General features: G+C 43.4%; 1 protein-coding gene across 1 annotated transcript in view; it reads right to left on the bottom strand.

Moving 5' to 3' along the window:
• Positions 1 to 14,114, bottom strand: part of pepd (peptidase D) — a 191,503-nt gene that overhangs the window by 88,250 nt on the left and 89,139 nt on the right. The window contains exons 8-9 of the mRNA XM_078544698.1: positions 13,764 to 13,839; positions 9,330 to 9,376 (exon numbers count right to left, since the gene is read on the bottom strand). Of these exons, the coding sequence (XP_078400824.1) occupies positions 9,330 to 9,376; positions 13,764 to 13,839 (123 nt within the window). The remainder of the gene's footprint in view (positions 1 to 9,329; positions 9,377 to 13,763; positions 13,840 to 14,114) is intronic.

Genomic DNA, 14,114 nt, shown 5'->3' with positions numbered 1-14,114 from the left:
ATTTAAGGGCAAATCATGTTTAACTAACTTATGTTTTTTGATGAGGCAACAGAGAGGGCAGATGAGGGTAATGCTACCGTTGATAAGGTGTACATGGACTTCTAAAAGGCTTTTGATAAAGTGCCACATATCAGACTTTTCAGCAAAGTTAGAGTTCATGGAATAAAAGGTTGCAAAATTGATTGAGTGACAGGGGACAGAGTAGCGGTCAATGATTGTTTTCTGGACTGGAGTAAGGTTTATTGTGGGGTTCCCCAGGGGTCGGTGTTAGGACCCCTGCTCTTCCTGATATATATTAATGACCTAAACTTTGATGTAAGGGGCTGTTTCAAAACTTGCAGACAATACAAAACTGGAACCAATATGAACTGTGAGGAGGATAGTGTAGAGCTTCAAAAGGACATAGGCAGGTTGGTGGAATGGGCAGATAAGTAGCAGATGAAATTTAATGCAGAAAAGCATCGGCATAGAATTATGAGCTAAAATCCAGAAATGAGGTTTGAACCCACAACCTCCTGACACAGGCGACCTTGAGCTATGCAAGAAGGTGCAACGGTGCCTTATTAACATTCTTCCTCAGGTAGTTGTAAAAAAACGTCCCATGGCCACTGTTGCAAAAAAGGGCAGGGGAACTTTTCTTGGCATTCTGGCCAGCACTCATCACTCAACTGGTGTCAATAAAACAGATGATCCAGTCATTTATCTCATTTCTGTTGGTGGGATCTTGCTGTGTGCAAACAGGCTATCATAGTTCCCACATCACAGCAGTGACTAAACTTCAAAAGAATTTAACTGCTTGCAAAGTGTTTTGGGACATCCAGAGGCAGAGAAAGGTGCCAGAGAAATACAAGCCTTTTTTCTACTTATATACCCTATAAAGATTAAGTTCCTAATAATTGTATCTTTTCTAAACTCACTAAATTTGCTATCTATTTTATAGTTCCGATTGTGACTCAGGGGCTCTTTGCTATAAAAGGTCTGGGAACTCTGGTTCGGGGGAACTCAGTGCACTTTTCAACTTTACGGTTGGGATTCCCAAATCAATCAGTAGTTGCTTTAATGCTGTCAGGTGGATTATGGACTATCAAGGGCCTAGTGGTTACTCAATCAAAGAATGCACCATGCTGCCAAAGCAACTTAGTCCCACATCAACAAAATGGCTCATTTCTCACAATAAATCAGTGCACACAGTATTCACCAGTTCAGTCCCTGGTTGCAAGGTGCACCAATAAAATATTTATACTTGACTATAATGCATCAATAGGAAGCCCTTTACTCCATTCCTCAGTCCATACTGGTAATGCCTGACAGTGATAGACCTCTGTAAGGATCATTATAAAAAGAGGACTTTCTATACTGTTAGGTTGAAATATGTCCTGCTCAAAAGATGTTGAAAGCAAGTAACAATTTTGTATTTATCAAACGCTGGGGAAAGGAATACCATCCATTATTCCAGCACCATCAAACACTCCCAGGACAGGTACAGCACAGGTTAAATACACAGCAGCACTGAGGGAGCGCCGCACTGTTGGAGATGCCATTTTTCGGATGGGATGTTAAACTGAGGCACCATCTAGCCTCCCAGGTGAACGTAAAAGATCTTACTGCCACTGTTCAAAGAGAGGTTCTCCCACCAGTCCATCGATCCTTAAAGGACTGGCTGATATGGTAGTTAAGGCAGCATATGGCATATTTTCATTAGCTGAGTTGCTTGAAATGCATACAACACTAGTTGGACCAAGGTTTGAGTACTGTGTATATTTCTGGTCACCACATTACAGAAAAATGTGACTACTGGAAAGGGTGCAGGGGAGATTTAACAGGATGTTGCCAGGGCTGAAAAATATTAGGATAGGCTGGGGTTGTTTTCTTTGGAACAGAGGAGGCCAAGGGTGACAACTGAGAAGCTTAAAATTATGAGGGTCCTAGATAAATAGGGATGGCCTATTTACCTTAGTACATGTGGCAAAAACCAGGGGGCACAGATTTAAAGTAATCGGGAGGAGGATTAGAGAGGAGATGAAGGATCATTTTTTCACCCAGAAGATTGTGGGGATCAGGAACTCTGCCTGAAAGCGTGCTGGAGACAGAAACTCTCACCACATTTAAAAAAATATTTGGATGTCTACACGAAGAGCTGTGACCTGCAGGGCTATGGACCTAGTGCAGGAAGGTGAGATTAAGCTCCGTAGCTCTTTGTCAAACAGCATGGACATGATGGGTCGAATAGCCTCCTTCTGTGTTGTAAACTTTCTATGATTTCAGTGTCCTGGCCAACACTTATCCCTCAACCAACATCACTAAAATAGATGAACTGGCTAATCATTAACATGCTGCACAACAGTCATCATTTCATACATTATGTACGTGAAGCTATTGGGGTTGTTTAAGAGAAGTGGTAAGGCATTGTAGAAATGTTAATCCTGTTTCCTTTTATTTTCAGAAGTCATGGGTTTTTAATTTTCATTTCTTCATTGAAACAGTGCTCTCCCATCTACAGTCTCTCTGTCTAACAGGGTCCAATGGAAGAACTGGAGTAAGGAGCCTGTTGCCCAGCCAACCATAGAGGCAATGCCAGCAATGCCTCAACACACACCCACACTGTGTGAAATATTCAGACAGCCACTGACAAGGAGCCCTGAGTCAGCCTATCTACAGATCCTCACCACACAGCTTTAAAAATAATGCCACACAAGCTCCTTTTTACACACAAGACACATTCTATCCCCTTAATTGTTTAAACTGAACTGAACAATAATTTTGAGTCATGACAGATGAGAATCTAACACCAGAGAACTCAATACAGCAAGGAAGTCTGTTCGGGTTGATGCTAAAGGTTCCATTGGAGGGAGATCTGGGAGGTAACTGATGGCCAACACCACAGACATCTTAGCTAATTGCTCAGCTCATTACTGTGTGTGGGAATCTTGTTTAAAAAGTAGCTGCTATACTTGCCTACAGAATAGTGGCTGCTCATAAAATTATTCAACATGAAATGTTTTGAAAGATTATTCAGTAGGGTAAAGGTCATTTACTAACTGTACAGAAGCACTTTATTCAGGTAAGGGTTACTCACGGTGTAACTGCATAGACACTGTTTACTCAGTAGGGTAAGGATCACTCACTGGAATTGTACAGTCACCGTTTATTCAGCAGGGTAAGAGTTACTCAACATAAATTGTATACAGGCTGTTTATTCAGCAGGATAAAGGTTTAAAAATTCTCAAGAATACTAATTATTCTTGCTAAGCTGAAGTCACAGAGTCTAACCCTCCCACGATACACAAACCAATCAAATGGAGAATAATAATTCAGTAGACTAATTTGAAATGAATTACAAGCCAGTAATGAGGGGCTGTCAATCTTCCTTTAAAAGATCCTGACCCTGGCAGCCATAATAATGACTGATGTTCGATTAATTATGGTGGCTTTAGCTCAGTATGGTTAATGCATTCAATTAATTCTTTTTGCCTGTCAACAAAATTCTTGCTTTGACTCTAATAGGGTCACAGGGTTCAAACATCAAACATTGCAACTCACAACTAAAACACCGAAATATCTCGGTAAGCTCCTTGGAACAGGTTGTGATACCTCGAAAAACACTCCAAGGCAATAAGTGAAATCAAACAGGCCAATACTCAGCTGGAATATTGTGATCAATTCTGGGCACCATACCTTCAGGACTGAGGTCAAGATGTTGGAGAGGGTGCAGACAAAATTTACCAGCATAGTACCAAGGATGCAGGACTTCAGTTATGTGAAGAGACTGCAGAAGCTCAGTGTCCTCCTAGGAGGAGAGAAGGTTAAAGGGGAGACTTACGACACATGGTTTTGATGGAGTCAATAAGGAGAAATTGCTTCAGTGGCAAGAGGGTCAGTAACCAGAGAACAGAGATTAAAAAGGTAAATAAATAGAGAAACCACAGGAAATGTTCAGCAGGTCAGGCAGCATCTGTGGAGTGAGAAAGAGTTAATATTTTACATTGATGAGCTTTCATCATGAGTTCAGATGAAAGGTCATGACCTGAAACGTTAATTCTGTTTCTCTTTCCACAGATGCATTTTTTGTTTTTATTACAGATTTCTAGCATTTGCAAGATTTTGTTAATGTTACACATTAAAGGTAATTGGCAAAAGCACCCGAGCTGACATAAGGAAACTTAACTAAACCCAGTGAGTTGTTGTGATCTGCAATTTTTAAAAATTCTTTCCCGGGATGTGGGTGTTGCTGGCTGGGCCAGCATTTATTGCCAATCCCTAGTTGCCCTTGGGAAGATGGTGGTGAACAGCCTTCTTGACCTGCTGCAGTCCATGTGGTGTAGGGAGTTCCAGGATTTTGACCCTGCGACAGTGAAGGAACGGCGATATATTTCCAAGTCAGGATAGTGAGTGGCTTGGAGGGGAACTTCCAGGTGGTGGTGTTCCCATGTATCTGTCCTTCTAGATGGTAGTGGTCCTGGGTTTGGAAGGTGCTGTCTAAGGAGGCTGTCTGAAAGGGCGGGAGAAGCAGTTTCAACAGTAACTTTCAGAAGAGAATTGGAGCCTAATTAGAGAGCGTCCCAAGATCAGGATGGGTGCTATAAATTTGCAATTCCTGTCTTCCTTTTGCTGATGCAGACTCCCTGGGCTGAAAAGGGAACTGAATGAATATCAGTAGAGGCACGAGTAACACAAAGTGCTGTCTCAGGGGGACAATGTTAATTCAATTCCCTTGTGACTAACATTTCAGAGTTACTTCCTTCCAATTATATCCACACTCAACAATTAAATGAGAATTTAACAGAGCTGAAAAGCTGCAGACAAGAGAGTTGATCAGCAGGGCGACAGGCTTTGTAAACTAGCTGTGGTGGGAGTGGAACCAATTCCTATAAACGGAACCCAAGAGCTATATCCCTGTAATCCACTCTCACATTGCAGCACTCAGCTGGCTGGCTTCATCCCTCAGTCAGTTACAAGAACTTGTATTTGCATCTGGTTTAGTGATATTGGTTGAAGGATAAATATTGGTCAGGAGAGTCCCTTGCTCTTCTTCAAAACAAAGCCATGAGATCTTTTACATCCTCCTAATGAATCCAAAACACGGCACACCCGGCAGTGCAGCACCCATTCAGTACCACACAAAGAGCCAGTCTAAACCTGGGGGCTCAAGGTGCTAGAGTGGGTCTTGAACTCTGACTTAGGGACAGTGCTGCTGTAAACCACAGCTGACACTACTCATAGATACCTAGGTCTCAGGGTTTAACCTTTTACAACACTGCTCTCAAGCATCAGTCCCAGGACCCAGTCTGCACGGGACTTAAAAATAAAGTTCCTCCCTGGCCAAGGTCATACATGAAGGATGCCCCTTGGGTGAGGCACCTGTCAAATTTTCCCTACGTTCCTAATCATGTATCTTATGAATCCCATTACTAGGTGTTAAAGCAGCCAATAAACATTCATTGCATTGCTCCACAGCCACACATGCAATATGAAACAGAGCAGCCATCCCATTAATGGTAAGGCAATCAGCATTTAATAGAGGGGGAAGCCTGTCTCTATGAAGGCATCTGTGCTGTGATCCTACCTGCACTGGCTTTTAATTAACAAATAACTCATCAGTAATCAAGATACGACTGGTGTTAACATATAGTAACAAAGAAAAACCCAACAATGTTAGGAAATTATAAATCATAATTGAAAAGTAGCACTCACATAATCAGATACACACAACCCAAGAAATACTAAACGGGCTATGGGTACCCACATGGGCCCCAGTTATGCCCGTCTTTTTGTGGGGTATGTGGAACATTCCTTGATCCAGTCCTACTCGGGCCCTGTCCCACTGTTACTTTTCCAGTATATTGACGACTGTCTCAGTGTCGCCTCGTGCTCTTGTCTGGACTTGGAAAAATTCATCAATTTTGCTTCCAATTTCCCCTCCTCTCTCACCTCCACATGGTCTGTTTCCAACATGTCTCTGTCTCCATTTCTGGTGATAGACTGCCTAGCAATATTCACTACAAGCCCCACCAGCTCCCAGTTACCTCGACTACAGCTCCTCACACCCTGCTACCTGTAAGGGCTCCATCCTATTCTCCCAGCTCCTCCGCCTCCATCACATCTGTTTTCATGACCCTCCTCACCATCCAAGGCCCCAAATACTCCTTCCAGGTGAAGCAGCGCTTCACTTGCACCTCTTTCAATTTGGTCTACTGCATTCGCTGCTCCCAATGCGGTCTCCTCTACACTGGGGAGACCAAACGCAGATTGGGCGAGCACTTTGCAGAACACCTCCGATCAGTCTACAATCATAATCCCGACCTTCCGGTTGCTTGTCATTTCAATTCATCGTCTTGCTCTCACGTTCACCTTTCTGTTCTCGGCCTGCTGCAATATTCCAGTGAAGCCCAACGCAAGCTGGAGGAACAGCACCTCATCTACCAATTAGGCACTTTACAGCCTTCTGGACTCAACATTGAGCCCAACAACTTCAGACCATGAACTCTGTCTTCCATTTTGATTTTCTTATCCAGCCCCCTCTCCCCCTCCTCCAAGTGCCATCTGTATCTTGTTCTCATGTTTTGCTTTCAGACAGGGCTGACCTTTATGCCGCTATTAACACCTGCTTTAGTCCTTAATACTATCATTACCACTTCCTTTGTCTTGTGTCCATGAAAGCTTTGTTATTTAATCTCTCCTGACCTCCAACCTATTCCTGACAATCTATGTTGTTCCACCTGCTCCACCCTCCCTTTTCAACAGTATAAAATCCAATACATTTCTACCTCTCTTTAGTTCTGAAGAAGAGTCATACAGACTAGAAATGTTAACTGTTTTTTTCTCCACAAATGCTGCCAGATCTGCTGAGTTTTTCCACATTTTCTGTTTTTAATACTAAACAGGAGCTCTGCTCACTCCTGAACCATGTAGCTAAGGGTCAATGCATACAGAAGATTATCCCACTTGGGGTGTAAGAGCGAGGTAGCACCTCTCACAGGTGGGTTTGTCGCACTCTTTGGAGTGGTTCGTCCTGTACTGGTCCTCGCCTTCACCTAGCTCTCACCTGTGGCTCCAAGCAGTTGTTAGCATGTGACAGCAGCCGTTAGACGGATCCAGGAGAAATGCTAAGAACAGAACATGGACCTCCAAACCGCATTTGTTGACCTGGCCAAGGCCTTTGACAGGTAATGGAGAAATTCACTGCCCTGAGAAATTCATCACAATGGGTTTGACAGTTCCATGACAGCATGCTCAAGCATGTCCTGGGTAATGGTGAGTCCTCTGATCCATTCCCAGTCACTAATGGAATTAAACAGGGCTGTGTGCTTGTGCCAACCCTCTTCAGCATGTTTTTCTCCACCATGCTCTTCGATGTCTTCCATGATGGTGATCCTAGCATTGCAATCAGATAGCGCATGAATGAGAAGCTGCTCAATCTGAGTTGGCTCCAGGCAAAGACTAAGGTCTCCAAGGAGATACTTTGAGATTTCCTGTTTGCCAGTGTCTGTGCTCTAGCTGCCAGTTCAGAGCTAGAGATGCAATGTACCATGGACTTGTTCTCCAATGCATACAACAACTTCTGTCTTACGATCAGCACAAAGAAAACTGAAGTAATGAACAAGCCTGCTCCAGGAAAGCCGCCATCTCAAGCTCAGGGCTTCAATCCATGACCAGAACCTGTCAGCACTGGATAAGTACACTTATCTTGGCCGCACACTCTCTCGAGATGTCTATATTGACGATGAGGCAAGCAGGGATTGTCAAAGCAAGTGTAGCCGTCAGCAGATTTCAAATATCAGTTGGAAACGAGGGGGAGTAAGTCTGCCTACCAAACTGAAAGTCTATAGAGCAATAGTCCCTCCCACCTTGCTCTACACGTGAGACTTGGACTGTGTACCAATGTCGTGCCAAAAAACTCAACCACTTTCACTTGAGCTGCCTTTGGAAGTTTCTGAAAATCAGATGGCAGGACAAAATCACAGACACTGAGGTGCTCATCCGGACTGGTATGCCAAACATCCACAACATATTGAGACAGTCAGGACTGAGTTGGGTTGGTCATGTAAATCTTATATGGGGAGTTTGAGTCTGGGATGTGCTCTCATGGCTGTCAAAGGAAGCGCAACAAGGACACTCTGAAGGTTTTGATATCGACTTTGCGCCCTGGGAGAAGCTCACCCATGATCCACGCACCTGGTGCAGCCAAAATAAAAAATGGTGCAGCCTCCTTCGAAAGCGAGCGCACATCGGAGGCAGAGGGAAGAAATGAGGAGTCAGCAATTTGTCCAAAACTCAGCTGACTGCAGCATCCTGTCTTACTTGCAGCAGTAGCCTTCCAGGTGCAGGTTAACCTTAGGAGTCACCGACGTACCCAGCAAACCCCTACAAAACACCCAGATGATGAACACGGTCATCTTCACCTCAAAGGATGAACAAGGGAGGAGATTATCACATCCAATCACCACAAGCCACAAAACGGCTCAAGTTGGTGCCTGTTAAGAGCAACCCTGAGGTTATAAAAACCTTTCAGAATGTCCTATTGAATTCATTTTGAAATATAACCACTGTCATGTGTAGGTAAACACAGCAGCTAATTTAGCAACAACAGGATCACACAAACAGCAATAAGATAAATGACCAGAAGCATATTGGTTGAACGATCAATAATGGCCAGGATATCGGGCAGAACTCCTCTGCTCTTCCTTGAATAGTGGTGTAGGATGTGTTCACGTACAACTCAACAGGTGGGGGTCTGGTTTAAGTCTCATCTGAAAGACGGCACATCTGTCAATGCAGCATTCCCCATGTACTGTAGTGCAAGTGTTAGGCTAAGCTGCTGTGGAACTTGAAGGCACAACCTTCTAACTCAGGGGCACCCAGTGCTACCCCACTGAGCCACCGCTGACATATTAGGGGGAAAACTTCAGAGGCAGGGGAACGCTGACTGTTGCAGCCTGAATGGCAGGAGGAATGAGCAGGGAACCCAGGCGGGGGGAGGATTAGGGAGGAGCAGGTTGAATATCAGAAATGGGGTCTTAATCATCAAAATATCTGCACCAAAATCTACCCTCATCAATAAATCTGACACAAACACATCAATATCAGGTAATGGTTCCAGGCAGCAAATTTACAATTGAAAACCAATGGGAACTTAAAAATAAAATATTGGTGGGTCCTTCCAGTAGCTGCTCCCCAGTTCACGCTGACAATGTGAAGGGACCTTGTTTACCCATAGCCTGGAGCTGTGCTCTAATGCTTCTTTCCAACAGGGTTCCCAAGAAAGATATGCAAAATAACTGAAAGGAAACATTTTAATATTGTCTGAAAATATAGATGTGAAACATTCTGACCTTTCCAACTCATATTCCTTCATTCCCACTTGCACAGCTTTCATTACCTGGAGGATTGAGAAGGGAAAATCAAACAGGTGTAAATCAGTACCTCTCAAAGGGTTTCACAGCATTTCTGTATCAAAGATAATGGCTTTAACAGGATTAGTAGCTTCTCTCTTTTTGTTTGCACCAGTGGTTTGAAGGAATGTTTCTACACTGCTCCTGTCAATCACTAACACTACATCCAGTGACTGACAACATCAATATTCCTGGTTTAAGAGTCAGCAGTGGGACTTTATTCCATTAAAGAACTCACTGCTTTACAGGTTCTCAGGATGTCCCAAAATGCTTCAAGGTCACTGAATCAATTCACAGTGCAGTCAGCACTGCTTTTTAGACAAATGTGAAAACCATCTTTGCACAGAGCAAATGAGATGAACGTGGAGCAAATCCACTCCGCGCACATTAACTGCCAGAATGAATGTTGGTGCAGACACTGGAGGTCAGACCCCTGACCTCCTTCCACTAATGCCATGGGATCCTTTACGTCCACTGGAACAGACAGGCAGGGCCTCAGTTTAACAATTCACCGGGATGTTCGAGTGGTCTGGAATCTAGATTCAGCAATCTTGAAATCGTATCCCAGGATCATAGAAATCCTGGTTGCGTACATTAATGGCAAAGATTCAGAGCAGGGATGAGAACTTGTTTTTTAAATGCAGCGAGTTTGTTAATGAGCTGCCCAAAAGGTGGTTGAAGCAAATTCAACAAGGGAATTGGATAAATACTTGAAGGTGAAATACTTGCAGGGTAATGGGGAAAGAGCAGAGGGAGTGTGACTAATTGGATAACTCTTTCAAAGAGTTGGAATAGTTACAAAGGGCTGAATGGCCTCCTTCCGTGTTGTATCATTCTATGATCCTGACTTGAACATAAATCGTATTCCTCCTTCATTACTGGGTCTGAATCCTGAACAAAGAAACAGGAGGCGGTTATTCAGCATTCAGTTAGATCAAGGCTGATCTGTATCCCTTCTCCATTTCCCTGGACACCTTTACCCAACAAAACTCTACTGATCCCAGTCTTGAGCATTTCAATTGACCTCCAGCATCCACATCCTTTTGGGACGTGTTCCAGTTTCGACTTCCCTTTGTGTAAAGATTTCACTCCTAAACGACCTAGCCAACACCACTGTGGGAGTGCCATTCAAGATGACAATTCATCTCCACACTGAAGAGAAATTAGGGATGGCCAATAAATAGCAGCCTCATCAGCAACGCCCATTTCCGAAGAACAAAACAAAAAGCTGAAAGGTATGGTGTTTCACAGAATGGTGTCCAAATAATGCTCATAACAAACAGAGCAAATTTACTACATTACATTGGTTTGAGTATTTGGGGAGGGTCACATTGCACTAGACAACACCAACTGTACACTGTCACATGACAAAAAGGCCTGTGCAATAGAATGAACATCTCCATTATCCCAATACATGGAACACATGGGCAGGAATTGGCTCTTTGACATCTGTCCGCTTGGTGCAGTTCTTCTACTTGCTGCATGCTCCTCGAAGATAGTAGCCGAAGCTATGGGTGGCAGAGGCGCAAGGAAAACTCCATAAAACCCTAAAACCTAGCAGCGTATACCGCTAAAAAGTGCAAATAGTGAGACACTTGCATCTTATATAAAACGTATTGGGGTTTCTGATGGGTACAGGAGTACTGTTAAATTTCACATCTGCTGTCTCAGTTCTATGCTCGACAGCTCCGATGAACGATTTCTAAAGGGAACTCTACTTCTCACCACCTACAGGCAGGCAGTGGCAACTTCAAAAAACCTGCCACTCGGGAGGGAAACGGCTTATTTTGTAAAGGTGAAAGGCATTTTACTCCCAGCCTGTACAATCTCAATAATTTACAAGCTGTTATTAAAGTTTCAGAAGAGGTTGTTTCAGAAAATAGCCCGATTTCTATTAAAGAGGGTGAAGTGTCAGATTGATTCTGCAGAGCTTGTGCACAGCTCCTCACTGCACAATCTGAAATATAAAGATGTTCACTCGCTCATGTAGAATGATGCAATTAAATCACCAGGACACCAGCCTGACAGTCCAGAGCAATCAAACAATTTCCTTCTTTAAAGGACTTGCTGTTCTGAAGTGTGGAGAAGAAGCATGCTCCTGGAGCCACACAAAGGACAGTGTGTATACTCTTTGAAGCACATGGTGTAAGAAGTTATAGTAGGAGAAAATGCTGCTTGGCTTTCAACTTCCCAAATACATTTCTCTGAAAGCAACAGTTCCACTGTGGGGGAATCCAGAATATAAGCATAATACAGCCACTGACAAATCTAATGAGGAATTCAGGAGATACTTTCTTACCCAGAATGGTGGGAATGTTGAACTTGCTGCCACAGGGAGTTATGTTAAAGCTTTATATATTAAATACAAGTTATCTCGCCAAGCACATGGAGTAAACAAGCACGAAGAGAACAGCTCAGCTCATCACTGGCTGCAGCTCGGCACAGAGTGTGAGCTCGGGAATTTGGTGAGTGAGGGAATTTGGTGCAGTGAGGAAGCAGGTGCTGTTCTGACCTTATACTTAAAAGGAGTGAGCTGAGAAAGGGAGCTGCAGGGCGGATGAACTGAGTGTGGCACTGTGGTGCAGGGAAAGCGAGGGGAGTAAATAGGAGTACAGTGGTAGAAGGCAACAATATAGTCAGGGGGATAGAACTAGGGAACACAGTTTAAAGATATAGGGTCTTCCATGTTAGGCTGTAATGAGGAGAATTTTTTTCTCTCAGAGGGTGATTATTCTGTGGATTTTTTTTCCCAGACAGCAGGGGAGGCGGGGTCATTAGAGATATTCAAGGCCAAGTGAGACAGATTTTTGATCAACAAGGGAGTCAAGGGTTATGTGGGGGACTGGCAGAAAAGTGTAGGTGAGGCCATAACCAATCAGCCACGATCCTATCATATGACAAAGCAACCCGGGAGGGGCCAAATGGCCTATTCCTGCTCCTAATCCTTGTGTTCATGTTATAGAATACCAGTTCAGCCCTAGTTGGAGTACTGTATTCAGGTCCGAGTGCCACACTTTGGGAAGAATGTGAAGGTTTGAAAGGATGCTGAGGAGGTTTAGTGGAATATGACCGGGGATGAGGGATTCCGGTCATGTGGAGGAAATGGTGAAGCTGAGGCTGCTCTCCTTAGAGCAGAGAAGGTTAAGGGGAGATTTAGTAAAGGTGTTTAAAACCAGGAAGCATTTACATGAAGTAGATAAAGAGAAACTGTTTCCAATGATAAAGGGTCAATAACCAGAGGGCACAGATTTAAAACGATTGGCAAAACAAGTAGGGACGACATGAAGAAAAACATTTTTATGCAACAACTGGTTAGGATTTGGGATGCACTGCCAGATAGGGGAATGGATACAGATTCAATAGTAGCTTTCTAAAAGGACTTGGATAAATATTTGAAAGGGAATGGATTGCAGGGATATTAGCTAAAAAGCAGGGGAGTGGGATGAACTAAATTGTTCTTTAAAACATCTGGTGCAGACTTAATGGGCTGAATGGCATCCTTCTGTTCCATGATTTAATGGAGTAGTTGAGGCAAATAACAGATATATTTAAGACATTAAACATATAAAGGAGAAAAGAATAGAAACATATGCTGATGGGGTGAGATGAAGCAGGCTGTAAGTTGCGTGTATTGACCAAATGGCCTGTTTGTGTGTGTGGTAATAAGGGAGGGTAATGAACAGCTCATCAGCCTCACCAAGCTGGGCTATCAACATGTGGTATCCACAATGGCAATGGTGACACAAAGGGGTGTAACTTTAACCCAACTTACTGAGTGGGAAACTCGCAGGATTGGGTGTAACACAGGATTTACACCTGCCTTCAGCAGAGAGTAAAATCAGGAATGTATAAAGAGCTAATGTTGTACCCAATCCTATCAGTGTTTAGATTACAGAGTAGTACATTGAGCTTACAGCACAGAAATGTTCAGCCTAACTGGGCTATGCCAGTATTGAGGCTCCTCGCAGCCTCCTCTTATCCGTCTCCATCTGACCTATCAACACACCCCTCTACCCCTTTATCCCTTATGTTTATCTAGCTTCGCCTTAACTGTATCTATGCTAGTCGCCTCAGCTACTCCATACGTGATACTGAGTTCCACAGTCTCACCACCATCTGAGTAAAGAGGTTTCTCCTGAATTCCCTGTTGGGTTTATTCATGATCACTATATTTATATTAATGAACTCTATTTTGGACACCCCCATCAGGCATCATTTCAACGCCCACCCTATCAAACCCTTCCATAATTTTAATGGCCTCTATCAGGTCACCCCTCAGCCACCTCTTTTGGGCAGTTTAAGTGAATAGTGTCCCCCTAGAGGATGATACAGTTGATTATTATAATGAGAAAGTATACAATATTTAAGTGTTACCTCCTTATGTGCGTCGCTGGAGATGCGGTTAGTGTAGCGCATTAGCTCCAGTTCCATGTCTGTCTTTATCACACGGCTTTTAAAGGGAGGGGAAGGGGGGGTGTGGAGAGAGAGAGAGAAAAAAATCAAGTTTTAGTTCTCCTGTGCCAACATTTAACATTCCAGCTCCATAAAACATCAAAGTTACTTCAGTAAACACATGTGCAGGGATATCATACATTATTCACATTAAGGTATTCTGAGGAATGTTAAGAGATAACATGGTGATAAAAGGCCCAGTTCTATCTAGTTCTCCTATCTTGATAGATACAATGATAATGGAATATTGACTCATCACAGTAATCAATTTCT

Source organism: Cetorhinus maximus, chromosome 6 (genome assembly GCF_964194155.1).
Source record: "Cetorhinus maximus chromosome 6, sCetMax3.hap1.1, whole genome shotgun sequence".
In the NCBI taxonomy this organism is placed as follows: Eukaryota; Metazoa; Chordata; class Chondrichthyes; order Lamniformes; family Cetorhinidae; genus Cetorhinus; species Cetorhinus maximus.
The sequence above is the reverse complement of the archived record's forward strand: the minus strand, read 5'-3'. Positions and strand labels throughout refer to the sequence as shown.